The 20781-nt window shown below is 37.0% G+C and overlaps 2 protein-coding genes across 9 annotated transcripts in view; one reads left to right on the top strand and one right to left on the bottom strand.

Moving 5' to 3' along the window:
• Positions 1-630: 630 nt before the first annotated feature.
• Positions 631-6267, top strand: LOC120625930 (uracil phosphoribosyltransferase homolog). 2 transcript variants are annotated; one of them, XM_039893201.1, is made up of 5 exons: positions 631-840; positions 1336-1540; positions 2590-2757; positions 4190-4391; positions 5881-6267. In XM_039893201.1, exons 1-4 carry the CDS (start codon positions 713-715, stop codon positions 4370-4372), a joined length of 684 nt encoding a protein of 227 aa, XP_039749135.1. In that variant the 5' UTR covers positions 631-712; the 3' UTR covers positions 4373-4391; positions 5881-6267. The 2 variants fall into 2 exon arrangements, with proteins under 2 accessions (XP_039749135.1, XP_039749136.1); XM_039893202.1 differs by having other exon boundaries at positions 1348-1540; positions 5881-6266.
• Positions 6268-6902: 635 nt separating this feature from the next.
• LOC120625712 (four and a half LIM domains protein 2) overlaps positions 6903-20781 on the bottom strand; it is a 236785-nt gene continuing 222906 nt past the window's right edge. For all 7 annotated transcript variants that reach the window (XM_039892867.1, XM_039892864.1, XM_039892866.1 and 4 more), the window contains 3 exons: positions 11675-11844; positions 10651-10837; positions 6903-9555 (listed from right to left, as the gene is read on the bottom strand). In XM_039892867.1, the coding sequence (XP_039748801.1) occupies positions 9398-9555; positions 10651-10837; positions 11675-11844 (515 nt within the window). In that variant the 3' untranslated portion in view covers positions 6903-9397. The remainder of the gene's footprint in view (positions 9556-10650; positions 10838-11674; positions 11845-20781) is intronic.

Below are 20781 nucleotides of genomic sequence, written 5' to 3'. Positions count from 1 at the left end.
TGCATAATCCCCATAAACTATTCTTATTGTCATTCAAAACTCAACCAAAGATGAGTCCACAGAGGAATTGATTTGTAAGTTGACTCCACGTTTTGTTCAATTTTCTTCCTATGACAAGTTTCTTCTGAAGAATTTCAGTACTAAATCTTGCACTCTCACTGCACTGTACTGAACATTATAATTTTAATTTTATTGTATCAAAAACTATTCCATCCGGCTGGTGAACCAAGCCTTGTTAAAAGCCTTACAATGTTTGAAGACAAGCAGCTACCGCTCTTGTAATAGTAGGTACTCATATATTGATACTTCTTGATGTTAGGAGCATTTTATCATAGTTTGCAATCCATGGCCATTGGCGTCTTGTCTTTAAAGAAGACGCAAGGACATACATATATATTTTGTTAATATTTGCAAACTTAACGTATTTTTCTTATTACGTCAGTGTTTCTGCACTTCTTTTTTAGCCACAATATTTATATGTATATCATTTGTATTATAATACTATGGTTGACCAAATAAATTACTTGTCCGATTTTGGAAACAACCAAAGATTTTATTTTTATTTGGAAATATAAAAAATTCTGAACACAACAACAGCTGACTTTGAAGTTTCGTCCTGTCATTTTGAGTTTGACATTCTACATAATAAATTTTCATGATTTATCGTTTACATTTGCGTTTTGCAAGATTGTATTTACTATTTAAATAAACAATGGATTTAGTTGATAGTGACATTCGTCAATGGGACGTAAACGATGTAAAGGAACAATTTGGCGACAGCCTCATGTTGCTACCTTCAAATGATAACATCAAAGAATTGCAGACCATTCTTCGGGACAAGTAAGTGAGGTTACATTTTCCACACTATCGTAAACAAAGCATATCTCTTAAATAAATAAATATCTTTGGATCATTTTAACTATCTGTGCCCTACGGTTTCACCCGCATTAAAGTAACATATAGTAAGTATAATGTGGGTTGGGACTTATCCTTTCTCATGAAACGCAAAAATATATATTCTTCCATTTTATTGGTAAAAATGCTTATCATATGGCTAACCAACTATCAATATCATTTTACCTACTTTAAATCATAAATATAGGGATATTGAAAATCCATCTAAACAAACAAAATATTTATTGCATAACTCACTGTCTAAGCTAAGGGAAGTTTGTTAATGGCTTACTGTCTCTTATTAGAAATATCTAATACTCTTAGTCTTTGTCCTTACAAATTGTTCAACATATTTTCCTAGTGTTTGCAGAAACCCTGCAGAAATTGTTGGATTGCTGTTCCAGCACCTTGGAACTTCAATTTAATAATTTAAAATTTAAGTTCTATTTACAGAAACACCTCCCGTAGCGACTTCAAGTTTTACGCTGACAGATTAATAAGACTAGTAATTGAGGAGAGCCTGAACAAGCTGCCTTTCACTGATTGTGAAGTTGTTACCCCTACTGGAGCCCTGTACAAAGGTTTGAAGTATGGCTCCGGGAACTGCGGGGTTTCCATTGTCAGGTCAGGAGAAGCTATGGAGCAGGTATGCTTATAGAAATTTCCTGTTTTTGATAGATGTTAAGTGTAACGAGGGGTTTAGCTACGCCAAAGACAAGAGAAATGTTTTTGTGAAAAGTGAATACTGTACTTTTTACACTTTGCAAGCCAGTAAGAAAAGGCTATTAAAAAAAAATCTACAGATTGGGCAAACTTTCAATAATCTGTACTCTTATGGTTCTTGCTTCTGGGGTGAGTGGATACATAGAAAGCAAGAAAGCAATATCAGAATAAACAGCATATATAGAACAACCAGAACTTTCTTTTGATATGGGTATAGCTTAGCAAATGAAATGACATGCTTTCTGCCATACTAATGAGCCTTAGAAAACTGGTGAACAGATGTGTAACCTATTTTCTAATGGTTTACATTTGTCACAGAATTAAGAGCTTACAGATTCCTCAATGGCTGACCATTAAGGCATGCAGAGCATTGTTTCCAAAAACAGACAAGAAGCCCGGGGACGTCTCACTTTACACCCGCGGAATGTTGCTAGCTCACAAACTTTCCGCATATTTCCCATTCTATGGTAAAAGCTGAGAACATTAGAGGCAAAATAATTACTGTTAACTGGTAAATGAATTGAGTCACTTAATTAGTGGAGTGGTTTTTGACGCTTCAATATTTGTCGTGTACACGGTTTCTGTATGTTCTTAATTCTGTGGTTTATTAATTATTATTATTATTTATTACGTTTTTAAAAAAAGTATAAATATTTATAAAAATCAAATTATAAAGCACCATTCCACATAAATGTAGGGATTATAGATTTAAGTGTTTATTTTTTGTATCAAATTTTATTTTATTTTTACTTTTTGTTTAATTTAATCCCAAGTTTCACATTTTTCGGGTTTTAGCTTAGAACAAAACTTGTTATTACTTAGATTTATTAGTTATGACCTGTATTGTGTATCTAATAACAATAAATGAATAAATAAATAGAAATGCCAACAAATAGGTGGGCGTTATGGCGCAGTCTGTAAGCGACAGCGAGTGGGGTAAAGATATAATATAATTACGACAATTATTCTAAGGGTCTACGCGACTGCTGCCGTTCAATCCGCATCGGCAAGATCCTAGTGGAGAGTGACAATGATACGCACGAGGCGCACGTGGTGTACGCCAAGTTCCCCGAGGACATCTCCAGGCGGCAGGTGTTGCTCATGTACCCCATCATGTCTACCGGGAACACGGTTAAACAGGTGGGCCAGTTAGCCATTGGATAGCAGTTCTGCCATGCTAATCTTTACTAGGAGAGGCGGAGGTACAGATCTTCGGCAATGTACCCTCTACGCACGTTTCGCTTCGTAACCGGAGCATCCTCAGGAGATGTAATAAGTGTTTTAACATATTCAATGCATAATTTTAAAGAATATGTTAAAACACATTTATTACAGCGAAATTACTATACAATTGATGAATTTCTTAATGACAAGGTTGTTTGGAAGCTTCCCGCGCCGCTTCCATTTCTCACAAGATAGAAAAATTACTGTTGAAATTTAAATTGGAAATTGTTGATGTTGGAAAAGAGCAACAGCTGAGTTTCTTGCCGGCTTCTTTACGGTACACACTACAAACTCACTACAAACTGACAGACTTGACGATACAAAAGTGCTTATATTAGGCCTACTTGAAAAATGTTTTTAAATTGTTGATGTTGACTTTACAATGAATAATTGTTAAGACTTATCTCAGAAAATCTGTTTGGTGAGGAGTATGAAGAAATTCTAAATTATACCATACAGATTCTCCTGCTTTTCGCGGAGTATAGCAAATTAAGATTAATTTTCATAATAAGTATATCATGGAATTGCGCAAAGTAAACCCTGCTTCTATCCAATATTTTCTAAGTAAGTTTTATATGTGTTTTTATGTATGTGTGTTTTAAGTAATTAAAAATATCGCTTTCTTCGACTGTGAAGGAAAAAATCGCGAGGAAACCTGCATTTCTGAGAGTTCTACATAATGTTCTCAAAGGTACGTGGAGTCCACCAATCCGCACTGCGGATTGAGGCCTTAACCCCTTCTCATTGTGGGAGGAGACCCGTGCCCTGTTGTTGGCCGGTAATGGGTCGATATTATGAATCTATAGGTATTAATATTATAAAGCTGAAGAGTTCGTTTGGTTGAACGCGCTAATCTCAGAAACTCATAGTTCGAATTGGTTTTTTTTTTGATAGTCCATTTGAAGCGGTGATAGTCAAGTGAGTAAGACTTCGGCTTTCCTTTCGTGGAGACCGAGTTCGAGCTCCGGCACGCACCACTAACTTTTCGGAGTAATGTGCGTTTTTAATTTAAGTCATTTAAATATAATTAGTTTTAAACGGTGAAGGAAAACATCATGAGGAAACCTGCATGCCTGAGAGTTCGCCATAACGTTCTCAAGGGCGTGCGAAGTCCACCAATCCGCACTTGGCCAGCGTGGTAGACCCTACACCCTTCTCATTCTGAGAGTAAAGGGTTTATGATGATGATGATGATAGACCAATCAGGAAAGGCTACATGAATAACATCACGCTACGACATCGCAGCGCATCTTTAAAATAAAAAACGTTTTCACTTTTACTTTCACAAAAAGCAGGCCCAATGGTAACTAGACACTAGACATTTTTAAATGGAGAATGTGCTTTCCAGGCAGTGAACGTCCTCTCGCAGCACGGCGTCAAGGAAGAGCACATAATCCTGTCAAACCTCTTTTGTACGCCGGCCGCGGCGCAGGCGGTCGTGGACTACGTGCCCAGGATGAAAATACTCACCTCAGAGCTGCACCCCGTAGCGCCCAACCACTTCGGCCAGAAATACTTTGGAACCGACTGATATGAGGATGACTTTTAAGGTAGCGATTCCGTGACCAACTTTAGATACACACTCTTGCTTCGTCCTCAGCGAATTATTTATTTTTGACGTGATAACATCTTATTTATTTGTTTATTTATTTACAAAACTTTATTTACAGGCTTGCGATATGCGATCAATAAGATAATTCTAAAAATAAAGAAAAACTATAACTAATAATTAGCATATGTACTTGCTCAGTGAACAACTGAATAGATTTAATTGTAAATCGATGAACGCCGGCTGCATGCACGAAATAGCATGACTCATTGTCACGTTCCACCTGAGCCGAAAGTGCAAGCGATAGAGAGGAACGATCGGCTTGTAACGTTTCCTCAAGACGTTATCACGTAAAACTACCGTCCGTAAACCGACTTTGGAGACAACCAATTTTTTTATTGCAATAATTTTTGGGACGCGCAGATGGCTCAATAATCGTTATTTTTCTTTACCGGCAGACTACAGGTCTCTAGAGTCTCCTCTCAGAACGAGAAGGGCTTAGGCCGTAGTACACCACGCTGGCCAATTGCGGATTGGTATATTTCAGACTCCTTTCATAACGTTATGGGGAACTCTCAGACATGCAGGTTTCCTCACGGTGTTTTTCTCCGCCATTAAATTAAGTGATGTTGAAATTGCTCTATTGCAATACCACAAATTATACATATTTCCTCTGACCCAAGCGTTGAATCCAAAACCTTGCGATCCATAGGCTGCCCACACCCGTGGGTATTACTGATAATACTGAAAGTGTGTTGAAAAATTTAAAATAATATTGACTCAACTATATCGATCAAATTAACCAATAGACCAGCAGTTTGACAAGCGATCTCAATTGGGCGGCCTGACGTAGGCTTTGCGAGACGATCGATTATTGGATATGTTGGAGCCAGGTTTTTAGGTTCTAGGAAACTGGTAGCGTCGGAGTGGAGTAGTTACGCCTGTGTGACAGATACTACTTAGGCTAAGGCAACCACTTGAAGTGCGACATACCATTGCTTAACTTTTTGACGTTTCGCTATGTTTATTATATGTTTTCATAATTACGAATACCGGTAACTATCGGCTTAATACACCCTTACCAACTTTCCTAGTATATCTGCCTCGTTGGTCTAGTGGTGAGCATGCTACTGCCGATCACGAGTTCCTGGGTCCGATCCCCGAGTCGGGCCAATGAATGGAGCCCTAATAATAGGCTTTCTATCAATAAATTCGTAGTACCAACCCGGAAGTTTGTGGTGATAAACCCAAACGCCTCGTATAGGTAAGCTTTCTGTCCTGCGCCTGTATTTCCGGTCGTGTAGAGAAGGTTTCCCATCAGAGTATGCGAGTGAGGGAAGCGAGATTGCACCTGTGTTTACGAACACTTTTGCACTATAATATATACTCGCGTAGTTGTAAAATATCTCTGGAGTTTGATCACGGTGGCCTAAATCGGTCAGGGCAGCTGTTTATGTAAATACATTGATACCCATAGAACATTGTTGCAGTTATGTCGTAAAGCGGTGTTGCTGGAGCTGAAATTAACACTGTTATATTTTAGATAGCAAGAAACAAACTTTGAAGATATGAAATTGTAAATATATGAACTTTACTAAGCAAACTCTGTTATTGAGGTTCCAAAAATTGACCTGTAAATTTTAGTTATTTAAACAAATTATTTTTAGGTTTCGACTTTTTTTACATCATCTCAGTACTTTAAGGAAACAAAATTTTGTAAAAATAATAATTTAATGTATAGTTTATAGTGCAAAAAATAACTTTTTTTTTACATTTTAGCTTAATGTTTGTTCCTAATAACCAGATATGTTTTTAATATTACTATTTAGGCTTATGTATTACCCAGATAATAACTGTATTTTTCATGTAATATTAATTAATTTAAATTAAATAAAATAAAAAAACATAATAATTTAACAATGTTGTTTTATTACAATCTAGATTGACCCCCGGATTCGTTCATTCTAAATCAAGTTCGGTTTTGCGACTTAAAGTGACAAGGAAAAAAATCCAGAAATACACCGATTCGTTACTTATGTCTACTAGCCTCGCATGATAACTTCAACTATAAACATTTTAATTCTTGATTAAATTAAAAAACGTAAAATTTTAAGTTACTCACCTGCACAATATTTTTTTACACTTTACCATTAAAATAAATAAGGAGGAGTATCTGGCAAAGGAATCTACCTTGTGAGACTCCTCCTCGAAAAAAGTGTTTAGCCCAGGATATTGTTTAGCCTTTCTTAAATATAGTTACTATATTTAAGCTCAACCACCACCACCACCACCACGATAATATTTTTAGATTTGTCGATATTTCGACACAGTTGCATGGATCGTGGTCCCTTCGTGAACTGGGTCGAAATGTTGATTGATTAACCACGAAAATCTTAGTTGAAAATCTGTTATTGTTTAGCCTACTGTTTACTATTAAATCAAAACTATGAGTAAGGATCTTTGAGAATTAAACAGTTTTAAGGGGGATGGATAAGTAAATAAGAACAAACGATAAAGTTATTTTCGATCATTTAATTCAGTTGTTCATTATACAATCTAACTATGGGTAGATACAAGTTTTATTAGATCAGATCACACAGCTAAGCAATTTTAAAATGTATATTATTATAAATTAATCTTTCAACATTTCAATAATTTAAACCATTAATAAATACCCTACAAAGTGTTCCCCTTACATTGCGTGGTCATTCCGCAAACTGCGATCTTAAAACACAGATGTTACTCTTATAATACAAGTCTAACGCTAAAAAAATAGTATAAGTCATTATTATTTAAAAATAGATATATAACATTCAATTACATTAATATAACGAACGGCCCTCTTATGACGGCAAAAATATTTTATTATTTATCCATTTATTAGTAGAAACTACATGACTGGCGTCACTTAAATATTTAGTGTTAGGAAGCTTCCGGCCGACAGCGTATGACAATATAGGACCTGCATATTTTCTATATCCTAACTTCATTAACCGGTCTTATAAAGTTATAACAATCTTTTATCAATACTAGTGTGAAGTATGTTTAAAAAAAATGTTAACTTAAGACAGGTAAGAAAAAATTGATTATATTTATCGGCATTCCCTCTCATAAGTGCATACTACGTAAATAAATACTTAAATATTATAAACATTTAATTACTTTGTCGATAAAATTATACTAATGCCCATTTTTACTAAATCTAGGCAACACCTAAATCGAATACCTATATGATTTATACGATGTCTATTTACATAAAACGTTTCACCAACTCTTAGGTGATAACTATTGGTGAACTTTTGATGTATGGACTATTAATCTCTTAGATTAGGCGTTACTTGTTTAAGCATTGCCTTGTACGTCTTTAGTGAAAACGGGCATTATCCTTAATGTTACGCAATTTAAACAATGACAAGCGCTTACATAATAATAATATAATGAAATACTTTAATACGTCTGGCAACACCAGACGTCGAAGTTAGCGTTGAATGTCTTCAAATATAATGATTGGCACATTACAACACAAAAAATATATTCGAAATTGACTTAGATATGTTATTAAGGCATCGTGTGAATTGCACTAGGTAATTTGACAAATACAAGTCATACCCAAAGGACTAATACAACAGCCAAAGCGAAAAATATATGGCAATTAGCGCATAAAATACTGTTATCTATACAAATACAATAGGCTGCGATTAGTAACAATATAGGTACAATAATAATATAAAAACAAAATATATAAACACCTTAAATAATTTAATCGAGTAGAAAAAGAAGCGAAATTAAATATTTGTGCATTCACATTTCATTTTATATATACTTATATTTTTTTGTGATTTTTTTCTCGATTTTGTATAAAAATATCGTCAACAACTCGAAGTAACAGACTACGGTTTGACCTTAGTGAATTTGTCGGCAAGGTCGAAAAGTTGGTCGCTTGGCATATCCTTTGTTTTGAACACGCACCAATCTCTCGCGTTTGCGATAATCGGGAGTATTGTCTTGTCGCTACACAAGTGCAAAGAGACAAAACACATTTTAGTCACTGCATTTTTTAACACACCCTGAAGCTTCAAGCGGTCGCAAAGTTATCCACAAGGTGAACTTTTAAAAATCGATTTGGCTACTTACACATTAATCGCAGGTATATAATTACATTACGCATCCCTTGCACACGTAAAAATTTCGATCATACAGATAATAAATCTTAGTGGAATTAACTAAAGAGAAAAAAAATCTAGAAGCAAGGTGTATGATCTGTGGATATGGTATTCCGTACGCGGTATACCCAATACCGTATAATGGTAGGTATACCCAATCTAATATTATCATTAAGAAATAATCCCGCAATTCGGGCTTTCTTTTGCAGAATTTGAAATGCGATACAATATTTTAACTACATACTGAATTACTGCGGAGAAAAAGAAATCAAACGGTATTTTAGCCGATCGAAAACCGATATGCGTGTTAGAGATTTTGGGTGACATCATGCTGTCTGCGAAGTAATACGATGATTAGTGCGACAGAGACGTGGCGAGAGAATGGTGTGCGTTAGAGCGGGAGCGAGTTATTATCTTTTTCACATTTCAAGTCCCTTGTGGCAATTTGCAACGACTATTATATTCACGCACCTCTCTTTATGATAGCGAGTGGATATAGAGAGATGACTTATCGAAACTAAACGTAATTTTTTTACGTAAGGAAATCTTAATTAAGCTAGAAGTGATTCGGATAGAATCTAGCATGTTTCTTTCCGAAAAACGTTTAAAATGCAAGCTTATTGAAAAATGCTCAAATTCAATAATGATTCTAAGTTGATAAGACTGAGTTTGTTTAATCATTTCGCGTTTACAGTTCTTATTCGACGTATAGAATGTTTACAATCAATTAAATAATATTACGGATGATTCAAAGGTCGTAATTGTTTATAATGTTGAAAGTTGGGACATAACTGTCTAATGTGCCAAAAGGGATTTGGTACTTGAAAAAGACGTGACAAAGGATTTACATGAGCTGCTCCTTGGCGCAGTCGGGGCACACGATGTCCTGCGCCACGCCGATGAAGCCCTTCCGCACGAGAGAGTTCTTGCAGTGCGCGCAGACAAAGCAGTCGGTGTGCCAGTGTCGGTCCTCGAAAGAGATGAAGCTGGTGCCGCCGATGCCTGAGAACCAGTGATACGAAATTTATAATCATTGCAACTTCTGCTAACATGGGCACGAGACAATTTTCTCCCCGGGGAAAGGATACAATTTTATCCTCTCCCACCGCTCTATCAGCTCTCCTCAGCTTGTTGCACAAGTTGAAATAATATCCAAACAATAAACGTGTAATAATAAACGCAGAAATGAAATAAAATTTACGTGTCGACCTGCCAAAGCACGCCAACAGGAAGTAGGACAAGTTTACCCCCGTTATGTTTATGTCCTATCATTTATTGATTTTAATGTTTTTTTTTTTATAAACTTTTAACAGTTTTTTTATACGGCATTTTTAAGAATTAAAAAAAAATATATGAAAATCAATAAATGATAGGACCTTAAAATAACAGGAAGTAGAAGAACGTATATTTTATTTCTGCCAGGGGATATCATCATCATCGGTGTCATATCAACCAATATGAATTGGTTAAGGCCGTAGTCCACCACGCTGGCCCGGTGCGGATTGGTGGACTCCACACACCTTTAAGAACAATATGGAGAACTGTCAGACTTGCAGGATTCCTCACGATCTTCCTTCACCCACAATGAGGTGTTCAGGTTGCAGTCCACCATGCTGGTCCAGTGCGGATTGGTGGACTCCACACACGTTTGAGAAAATTATGTAGAACTCTCAGGCATGCAGGCCTCACGATGTTTTCCTTCACCGTTGCAAGTGATGTTTTAATTAAATATATAATAATAATAAATAAATATAATACGACAATACACACATCGCCATCTAGTCCCCAAAGTAAGCGTAGCTTGTGTTATGGGTACTAAGGTAACTGATGAATAATATACATAAATACTTATAATACAGACATAAACACCCAGACACTGGAAAACATTCATGTTCATCACACAAACATTTTCCAGTTGTGGGAATCGAACCCACGGCCTTGGACTCAGAAAGCAGGGTCGCTGCCCACTGCGCCATTCGGCCGTCCAATTACTTAAAACGCACATAACTTAAAAAAGTTAGAAGTGCGTGCTGGGATTCGAACTCGGCCCCCCGAAATTGAAGTCATTATGTCAGTGGCGGCGTCTTCTAATCTTACCAGTGATTGGCTTGGAGCAAGACGTGCAGCGCTTCGCGAACAGCTCTCCGTAGCACTCGGCGCAGTAGGGCTTCTCGTCGCGCGACGTGAAGCGTTGCCCAGCGAGCGACGTGTTGCAGTGTGTGCAAGTGAAGCACTCGCGGTGCCATGGCTCGTTCTTGTAGGTGACGCCGCCTTGCGTTATAATCTAGAAATATAGTGTTTATTAAATATTTTAGCTTATTAAATAATGTTTATAAAAAATAGTAACCCCCGATTTCAATTTCAATATCATTTATATTTGATACATATTGATTAAGTTCTGAAAAGATATGCCAACCGCCATTTTTTTGTCGATTTTCAGTATTTTGATAAAAACCCTCCGAACTAATTCTCCGTTCAAGCAAAGAAAACAAAATTAAAATCGATTCATCCGTTCGGGAAATACGATGCCACAGACGGACATCCGCAGCCTATTAACAACCCACTTCAGGGTTACAGGCCTCGTTTCCCATAGGAGACGGTTCTAAGAGTATAGACCCACCACGCTGCTCTAATGTGGATTGGTGGGCTTTAACAACTGTAACCACAATTAACTGACAATAACCGGGACCGACGACTTTAACGCCAACTTCCTCACCCCGGGTTGTTACCGAAAATTCTTTAATAGAATTCTTTGAATTCTTTCTGTGAATACAGCACCTCATAATTTTACCCGAACCGGGATTCGAACCCAGGACCTCGTGAGCCGTAGTTGAACAAGCTAACCACTAGACCATCCAGGCAGACAACACAGACACACCGAACACCCCGTCGTTTCTGCGAAGGGAAGGGGTTTCTTCTTCTTCTTCTGCTTGCGGTTCAGGTTCGCCTGGTCCCTGGTGTCACGTCGACCGGCTACGATCTATTGTGACGCCGCTGTCTAGATCTCCCAGCAAGCATTGGTCGCCTTCAGGAAAAGCAGCACTTTCCTTGCTGGAAGAAATTCAGCATCCTCTGGTTGCATTATGTGGAAAGGGGGGTTACAAAACTACGTCAATCATACCTTGTTGCATTTGATGCAGCGGGTGGCAAACTTGTCCTCATAGCAGCCGGCGCAATAGATCTCTTGCTCGCGCGGGATAAAACTCTTGGTGCCGATCGGGTTCTTGCACACTACGCAGCAGAAGCACTTCTCGTGCCACTGTCGCGTTTTGTATTCCATCTTCTTGGTACCTGGAACAATTGAGACAAAACATGATTATCAAGTGACCGGCCCACTTTAGAAACAGAGTTACCGACATAGCTCAGCGAATCGCTAAGCTGATATGGAAATGGGCGGGGCACATAGCTCGGAGAACCGATGGAGTTTGGGTTTCTAAGGTGATGGAATGGCGACCCCGCACAGGTAAACGCAGCATTGGTCGGCCCCCAACGAGGTGGACAGACATCGGAATCGAATAGCTAAGCATTTGAACGTAAAGCTAATGAGTAAATGAAACAAATAGTGGTGCTATAGGAGCAATAAAGCAAAGTCGACGTAAACTTTCTAATTCACAAACCACCATAAATATGGCGATGGTGACAAATTTAACGGTGTTTTCAGTTTACGACGCAGAACTTTGAAACGAAACGTTATCGTCTTTATATATAAGCTATGCTTAATATATGACAATAGTTTACGCATTAGCAACTAAAACAAAGTTTCAACATTAGGTAAAAGCACTCCAAAAATCTACTTCCGATTCGTGATCAATTAATAAGCAGAAAAAATGCACCTAACCTCGCCAAGTTAATTAAAAACTACATACATTATTAAAACATCTTATTCGGGGAAATACGAGGTGAGTGTAATTAAAACTGGCTAGCAGTCAAGGACTCCATGAGGTTCCTGAAACCGTCGATCATTTTGTTTTTTACCGAGGACCTTCCAAAAACGGAGGCTTCACCGCGTTTATCGTAAAACTGGTCCAAAACTGGAAGTATAACGCAAGAAAGTCAATTACAAGGTCATAAGAACAACATTGATTTGGTAGCGTTCATCCATCCATCCATCTAGCTCCTACTGCAAATTAGATCGGCAACCAATCATCTTATATATTAACAAAATAGGTCTAGTGACATCCATCCGTCCATCTATCTACGGCCTGCTTTTTGAGTTCGAGGCCGTGGGTTCGATTCCCACAACTAAAAGGTTTGTGTAATGAACATGGATGTTTTTAAGTGTCTTGGTGTTTATATGTATATTACAAGTATTGATGTGTATTATATTCATAAAAATATTCATCAGCTATTTCAGTACCCATAACACAAGCTACGCTTACTTTGGGTCTAGATGGTGATGTGTATAATTGTCGTAGTATATTAATTTATTTATGTTTATCTCCAACTGAAAGTTAGATCGGCAGCTAATCATCTTATTAAGTGTCTTGGTGTTTATATGTATATTACAAGTATCGATGTGTATTATATTCATAAAAATATTCATCAGCTATTTCAGTACCCATAACACAAGCTACGCTTACTTTGGGTCTAGATGGTGATGTGTATAATTGTCGTAGTATATTAATTTATTTATGTTTATCTCCAACTGAAAGTTAGATCGGCAGCTAATCATCTTATTAAGTGTCTTGGTGTTTATATGTATATTACAAGTATCGATGTGTATTATATTCATAAAAATATTCATCAGCTATTTCAGTACCCATAACACAAGCTACGCTTACTTTGGGTCTAGATGGTGATGTGTATAATTGTCGTAGTATATTAATTTATTTATGTTTATCTCCAACTGAAAGTTAGATCGGCAGCTAATCATCTTATTAAGTGTCTTGGTGTTTATATGTATATTACAAGTATCGATGTGTATTATATTCATAAAAATATTCATCAGCTATTTCAGTACCCATAACACAAGCTACGCTTACTTTGGGTCTAGATGGTGATGTGTATACTTGTCGTAGTATATTAATTTATTTATGTTTATCTCCAACTGAAAGTTAGATCGGCAGCTAATCATCTTATTAAGTGTCTTGGTGTTTATATGTATATTACAAGTATCGATGTGTATTATATTCATAAAAATATTCATCAGCTATTTCAGTACCCATAACACAAGCTACGCTTACTTTGGGTCTAGATGGTGATGTGTATAATTGTCGTAGTATATTAATTTATTTATGTTGTATGGAGATATCCAAGTGAAAGTTAGATCGGCAGCTAATCATCTTATTGGTGGCTAATCATAAATAAAAAATACGAGGTCATCAATAACAAAATAGGTCTAGTGACGTCCATCCAGCCATCCATCTAAATCCAACTACAAACTAGGGCGCAAGCCAATATCTTATTGGTGGTTAATTGTCCCCATAATTCTTATTACCGGTTGGAACGCGTAAGTTCAACAGTAGATGGCCTTATTAACATTAATTGTGGTCGCAAAAAACTATCCATTTCTGGTAATGCCTACTATTTTAGTAAGATAATGGCTCAAGATGGATGATGTAATACCTAAAGTAGTTAATGAGAAAACATCAAGCCTTATAGGTGTGGTCCGTGGGTGCAAAATATTCGCAGTCGAGATAAATTGAGCGGATCGATACGGTTCGTTAAATTAATTACAGAAATCTATAATGAATTAATCTTGTATGAAATACCATAGCTAACGGTGTTCTACTTTAATTAATCGTGTTGGCAACCCTAAGTTTAACCACAGATATTGTCATTGTCTGTGGTATATAGTTTTACCGCCATTCGAGATGAGGTCATGGAAAAATGTGTACATTATTAATTACTGTATAGTTCCAATATTATAAACCTATCTTGTTAAACCATAAGAACAGCCAGTAATGTACGAGTTCATATGGAGTTTCAACAGCAGTCGAAGGCTCGTCTACAATCCTAACTTTTCTTGTCGTAATTTCTTTTAATACTATTCTAAACAGTAGTGTTAAAAGAAATTAACGTTAAACAACATACTTAGCTTTGTTTAAGTGTATCTGTATTAAATATGATTTAATTTTAAGATGATAATTGATAACAAATCGAATGAGTTTACGGCCCGTAATTTAAGGGACTTTTTTTATCACGCTTTAAAAAATATCTGTGAATGATATCCATAAAGAACGATAAACGTATTCCTGCGGTTTTGAATTTAGAATTTAATCTCTATCTACTTTATTTTCACCACATAGAAGTTAGTATACGAACTTTCGATTGGTTCGTGTATTGTGTATCGTTTTCCGATCGTAAATTGGTATTGATGGCGTGATGGTAAAGATTCGGAATTTAATATGTCCTTGAAAAGCGTGGTACGGATGGTTGCATGTGGCATTGCCACTACAGGATATTTGGGCGATGCACGCGAATCCATGCATTGTTAAATTCCGAAGGTTCCACGACCGATTGGTTTGATTTGTCAAGTTCATTGCCAGTAGAATTTTATGAGTAAAATTCGTCGCGCCAAGTTTTTATATTTTGAAGGGTGCATGTAGCATTATGGCAAACTTGTAGATTAAATCACTTTGAAAATACAAGTAAGAGCATTTTTATTATTATTTGTAACAATAAACTAATAAGCTATTTACTTGGAAGTGGTGGTAGAGCCCTTTCAGAGGGAACGAGTTCGATCCCAGTGCTTTTCAGAGTTACGTGCGTTTTTGATTCAATCAATGAAATAAATATAAACATCGTGATTCAACCTGCACGCCTGAGAGTTCTCCATAATGTTCTCAAAGGCATGTGTGGTGGACTTAGTCAGAACCCTACTCATTCTGAGAGAAGACTCGTGTCCTGTAAAATGTGAATAATAAAACTTTCGTCAACTGTTATATATTAAGCTATAAAGCTTACCATATTTGGGTACTTTGCTAGAAATTGCGATATAATTAAGCCTTATAAAAGAACTAAAGAGGTATGAAGATGGGTCCTTGTGTCTTCAGCCGTTTCACTCAGAAGTGGGATGTAATATAAATACAAGACTGCTTAATAAAACGGCACTCATACGTGGGATGTACTAGCAGCATTAATCAAAGGGTCTTTGTAAGGAAGGTATATACCTACGTACTTTGCAAAGCGGTATACGCTGCGAATAATGTCATTACACCAAAAACTCAAAACTTATACCATCATACACCAAGTTCAACGGCTTGGGGAATTGTATCTTTATCATTATGTTTCGGCGAAGTTTAATGCCCGAACTTCGACGAGTATAAGTTTCAGATCGCGTGACCAAAGACATCCGCCTAGGTTTAACTATCATACAGTTATGTAATATTGGTAATGAATGGAACAAACCGTGCGGAACACTTCTGACACAACAATGCTGCTCAGTGGTAGAAATAGGCATGGCGATAGTACTTCTTCGGGTGAGCTCTGTCTTAGCAGATTCCTTTCGTATCTAAAATATTTTTTCATGCGTAGTAATAAGTGTAAACCAATCAAAAGTTTTATTTTATTCGTAGAAATATGTAAGCATGTCATAGCGGCACTTGAAAGGCTCACCTATCGACAAATAAATGAAATAATTAAAACATCAACAAAATTACAGGAACATCGCGGCGGGGCCTCTCCGGAAATAGCTTTATGCTATAAATTGCTGATCTCTATTAAGTGATGGTCTTTAAAGATAATATTATCTGTGGAATAATAAAAATATTCCCCTTTCCCCTCCAAGTAATTGTAAGGCTTATCCTAAGTGTGGCTATGCCAAAAGTACACTTCAATCACCAGACTTAATAAACTTATTGTAACTTATTTACCAAAATAAGTTGAAATAAGTTTATTACCTCGCGGTTTTAAGTGCACCTCCATTAATGTTGAATTTATTAATCATTAAAAAATACCGTTGCAAATAGTTATAACATCGATTTTAGGTTTATGGAATTAGCAGAACGATATATGATTTATCGCATTGACTGCATTAACATTTTAACAGGTTAGAATGTCGTGTCTGTTGCCTTTAACTGTTCAAATACCAACATGATGCGGTGCTTGACTTCACCCAACTGTATGATAGTCGAACCATGTCATATATTTGTTTTGGGTTGAAGTTTGGTACATTTGTATTCACGGGATCAGATTGCTTGGACCGATATTGAGTTATTATTCTGTTTCGCCTTGGGTTTTTGTATTTCGAATTTGCATGGTTAGCCTTTGTTTTGTCAGGACTTAAAGATGATATTCGGAGATATAAAATCGTGGTTTTTGAATACGCTTTGTAGTATTTTATGTTTGTTCCACTATGAATAAATGAGGCATGCAAGAAGTTCAACCAGCTTTAAGTAGGTCAACGTGGTGCTGGTAGTGCGGTCGAATTACTACGATATCGCAAAGGTCAAGTCGGTAACAAATATATTGTAGAATTAAGTCTTTGAGTCTCATAGGCAGAAGAGAAAACTGGCATCTTAAATTCAAATTCAAAATTAATTTATTGCAAGTAGGCCTAATTTATAAGCTCTTTTGGAACGTCAAGTCAGTCAGTTTGTAGTGACTCTACCACCGGTTCGGAAGGCCGATTCCACTGAGAAGAGCCGGCAAGAAACTCAGCAGATTGCTCTCTTCCAACATCATTTTATAGTTTAAGAATCTTTAGAATTTTTCTGCTTCGTTAGAGATGAGAGTGGAGTGGCCTGCTTCCAAGCAGCCTTGTCGTTAAGGAATTCAATTTGTTAAATGTGTTTTAATATATTGTTTTAACTTAGGTAGAGGTAGATCTATTATAACCTTCGGTATGATGTTTTAAAAACCCATACCCATCCCCACAAAGGATTTCTGTACCTTTCTCAGACGATATGCAGATATCACTAATTTATGTCCGTTTCTAGTAAGTCGACTGTTCATATCGACTTTTTGTTTATAATTGCTTATGTTTTGTTTAACAAAGATTATATTATTATAAATATCGAGAGGCTACTGTAAGTATACCTATTTCTTTAAATTTGGCACGAAGGGATTCAGGTCTTACCCACTAGACTCTCACCGCTTCAACACAACACATATGCATAATACCGATGCATATTTAACATAGGGTCGTCAATTCTCCTCCATATAAAGAGCATAAACGAAGGTAGCAAATAAAGTAGCTATTACACGTGAGTTATTGCGTAGTTAAGCTAGTGTTGGTCCGGTGGGCGCATTTGCAAGCCAAATAGGTTTATCGTTTGTCGCTAACGCCGTAAAACAGGCCAGGGTTGCTTTGAAGGGAATCAGGTGTGTTTAACATCTATTACCTATAACTAAAATCACAATGTCCGTCCGTCGGTCACCAGGCTGTATCTCTTGAACATTTGTGCAATTATTACTAAAGAATACAATAAAAATACATAAAAGGGAGCTCCCTTACAACAGACATGATTTTTTTGTTTATAGATAAATGGTACACAGTATCTGTCCACTTCAAGCTGTGTCGCTTGTGTAAACTCTCTATCTTTACGTGTTTTGAAAGTCAGGAAGTTCAAACACACGGAGGAGGCCCTACCAGACCTCAACCCACGACCGACCGAGTTGATCGAGTTAAACTAAGTTTGTCACATGAGATCAATCCGCACTGGGCCCGCATGGTGGACTACGGCCTAAACCCTTCTCAATGTGGGAGGAGAATCGTGCCCTGGAGAGGGCCGATAATGATAAAATGAATAAACGGGATCTACCCGCGATTCGAATCCATGACCTGGTGATCCAAAGTCGAACATGCTAGCTCAAGACCAACGAGACAGGCTATATAGAAATATATAACAGGCTATACGTAAATTTGTACCCGATTTTACTACAGTAATTCCTTGGGAATTAATCAAGGAATTACTGCAAGTAAAAAATTCTTTTTAGGAAGAAACAAAGGCTACAGATGCCATTAAACATGTATTCGTTTCGAAATGGAAATGGGCAGGACATGTCAAAGACGAGCGGTGGTCACACATAGTTACCAATTGGTAACCAGGAGACTCTAAGCGCAGACGAGGCCGAGCAGCTATGGACAGAAAATCCTGGCTCCTCATGGAGAAGGCTTTTACCGCCAAAGGTGGTCCTTACAACAAATATTAAATGTAACATAGTTTTAAGTAAAATTACTAACCCAAACAGTTTATTGCATTTATTTATAATTATGTAAATTTAGAATCCATTTAACATTCTATAGCTCGGAGAACCGATGGACGTAGGGGTTTTTGTGGTGCTGGAATGGCGAACCCGCAGCTGTAAGCGCAGCGTATGTCGGCCTCCAACGAGGTGGACAGATGACATCAGGCGAGTCGCTGGAAGCCGCTGGAGGCAAGCGGCCCAGGACCGTGTATTGTGGAACTCCCTACAAAAGACCTATGTCCAGCAGTGGACGGCAATTGGTTGACATAATGATGATGAAATAAACTTATACGCGGGTCGTAACCAAGCGTAACGGCATTTGTAGTAATTTTTATAAGGGGCTATCAGCTATGAGGATAGTGGCGATGCTAAAAATTTTCGGGTTATACGACACGTGTTAAGAATAACTTCTGAATAAGAGTGCGAGTAAAATTTGGCATTTTTAGTATGTCGGGATTGGTTTGCAATGTTTTTGGGATGACACCTGTGGAAGAGATAACTATTGGCAAAATGTTAACTGTATTATTATTATTAGTTCCTTGGGAAATGGAAATGGGGTATAGCAATGAGTTAATGCCCTATGGAAACTGCAGTAGTTATACCAACTTATACGTTTGTCTAACAAAAGTAAACAAGTCAGTGCACTCGTAAGTTTACCCACGAGTGAAAGTATCTCCTTTGTAACAGGAATAGAATGGAATACACCACAATGGTATTCAGTTTCCCTTTACGCCGAACACGACAATGAGCGGCCTGGTAGACCAACGACTCGTAAATGTCACAACTAGAAGTAGATAGTCAGCTAGATATGTCAAAGGCTTTAAGAATGAAAGAAAACATCGTGGGGAAACCTGCATGCCTGTGAATTTTCATACGTTCTCAAAGGGTTGTGAAGTCTATCCGCACAAGCCCTTCTCATTCTGAAGTGGACCCATGCCCGGTGGGTCTTTAATTAATTAATTTATCAGGCCATTTAACGTTTAATAAATTAATAACAATCAGTGGTCATGGTAACCAAAACTATTCTAAAATACATCAAAGAGGTTATATATAACATGTATAGGTCAAGAATTGTGGAGTATGTGACGTATACTTGCGACCAATCCAAATTATTATTTTTAAATTGCGGAAACTACACAGACGTCTGACGTAAGCGTTACTTCCGTCATAAGAATATTTGAGTTACTCCCTAGTCGCACCTAAAGAAGTTTTACTTCAAAAAATATTATTTGCTGATTTGTACCCGAATGTCAATAACTAGTGTACACAACATTACCATTTTACGTCCCGTATACAAAAAATAAATAAAAATCATTAAGTACTTATAGTATATAAAAAAAATAATTTAAGTGCTAAGGCCGCCTTTGCACCCTAGCACTAAATACTATTACTGTTTTCCTAGTGTTTTTCCTATTGTGTTGTGCTGTTGTTGTTATTCCTATAAAGTTTTTCTACTCTATTCTATTATAAACGCGAAAGTGTGTTTGTTTATTTGTATAACCAATCAACATGATTTTTGGCATCGAGTTAGTTGAAAGGGCGTAGAGTAACATAGGCGTACTGTTTATCACAGAACCGATTCCTACGGGATTTGTTAAAATAAACGTTAGAAACGCGAACAAAGAACGCGGGCAGCAGCATGCTATGTTAATGAACTGTTAAATTGTCTATCTAAGATCAAAACATCACTGAAAGTTTCCTTTGTTTATTTATAAAGTAACTAGTCGACCTCTACGACTTTATTGTGGCCTAAAGGCTGGGTTCAAAATTCTTCGCCTACGATGCCTAAGCTTAGCGATCGTACAGTTCTGTTTAGGGAAAAACACAAAGAAAATTTAATAAACGGCGACCCGATGCAGTATATTAATAAATTAAATTAAATTATAATTATATTAAATTCCGCCAATAATTTTTGAATTGCCGCCAGTGACAGGTTCCTTATTGCACGACAGGTTATATAGTTTTGAACTGTTGGGAGAGAATACTATTTTTTAACCGGTTGCAATGTTATTTTTCTACTAGATGATGAGTTTTCGATGCAGTCTAAGATCATAGAGCGCTTAAGTTCTCAGTATAGAGTCTTTAACCCATACTTAT

The sequence above is a fragment of the Pararge aegeria genome, chromosome 8, assembly GCF_905163445.1.
Source record: "Pararge aegeria chromosome 8, ilParAegt1.1, whole genome shotgun sequence".
NCBI classification, from domain to species: Eukaryota; Metazoa; Arthropoda; class Insecta; order Lepidoptera; family Nymphalidae; genus Pararge; species Pararge aegeria.
This window is presented reverse-complemented; position numbering and strand designations above follow the sequence as displayed.

What these genes read in the sequence shown, in the direction of transcription:
- LOC120625930 (XM_039893201.1), top strand. Translation starts at nt 713, where the DNA reads ATGGATTTAGTTGATAGTGACATTCGTCAATGGGACGTAAACGATGTA. An exon ending in CAGGAGAAGCTATGGAGCAG is followed by an intron (nt 1,541 to 2,589) that starts GTATGCTTATAG and finishes AATTATTCTAAG; the next exon opens with GGTCTACGCGACTGCTGCCG. An exon ending in CCGGGAACACGGTTAAACAG is followed by an intron (nt 2,758 to 4,189) that starts GTGGGCCAGTTA and finishes TGTGCTTTCCAG; the next exon opens with GCAGTGAACGTCCTCTCGCA.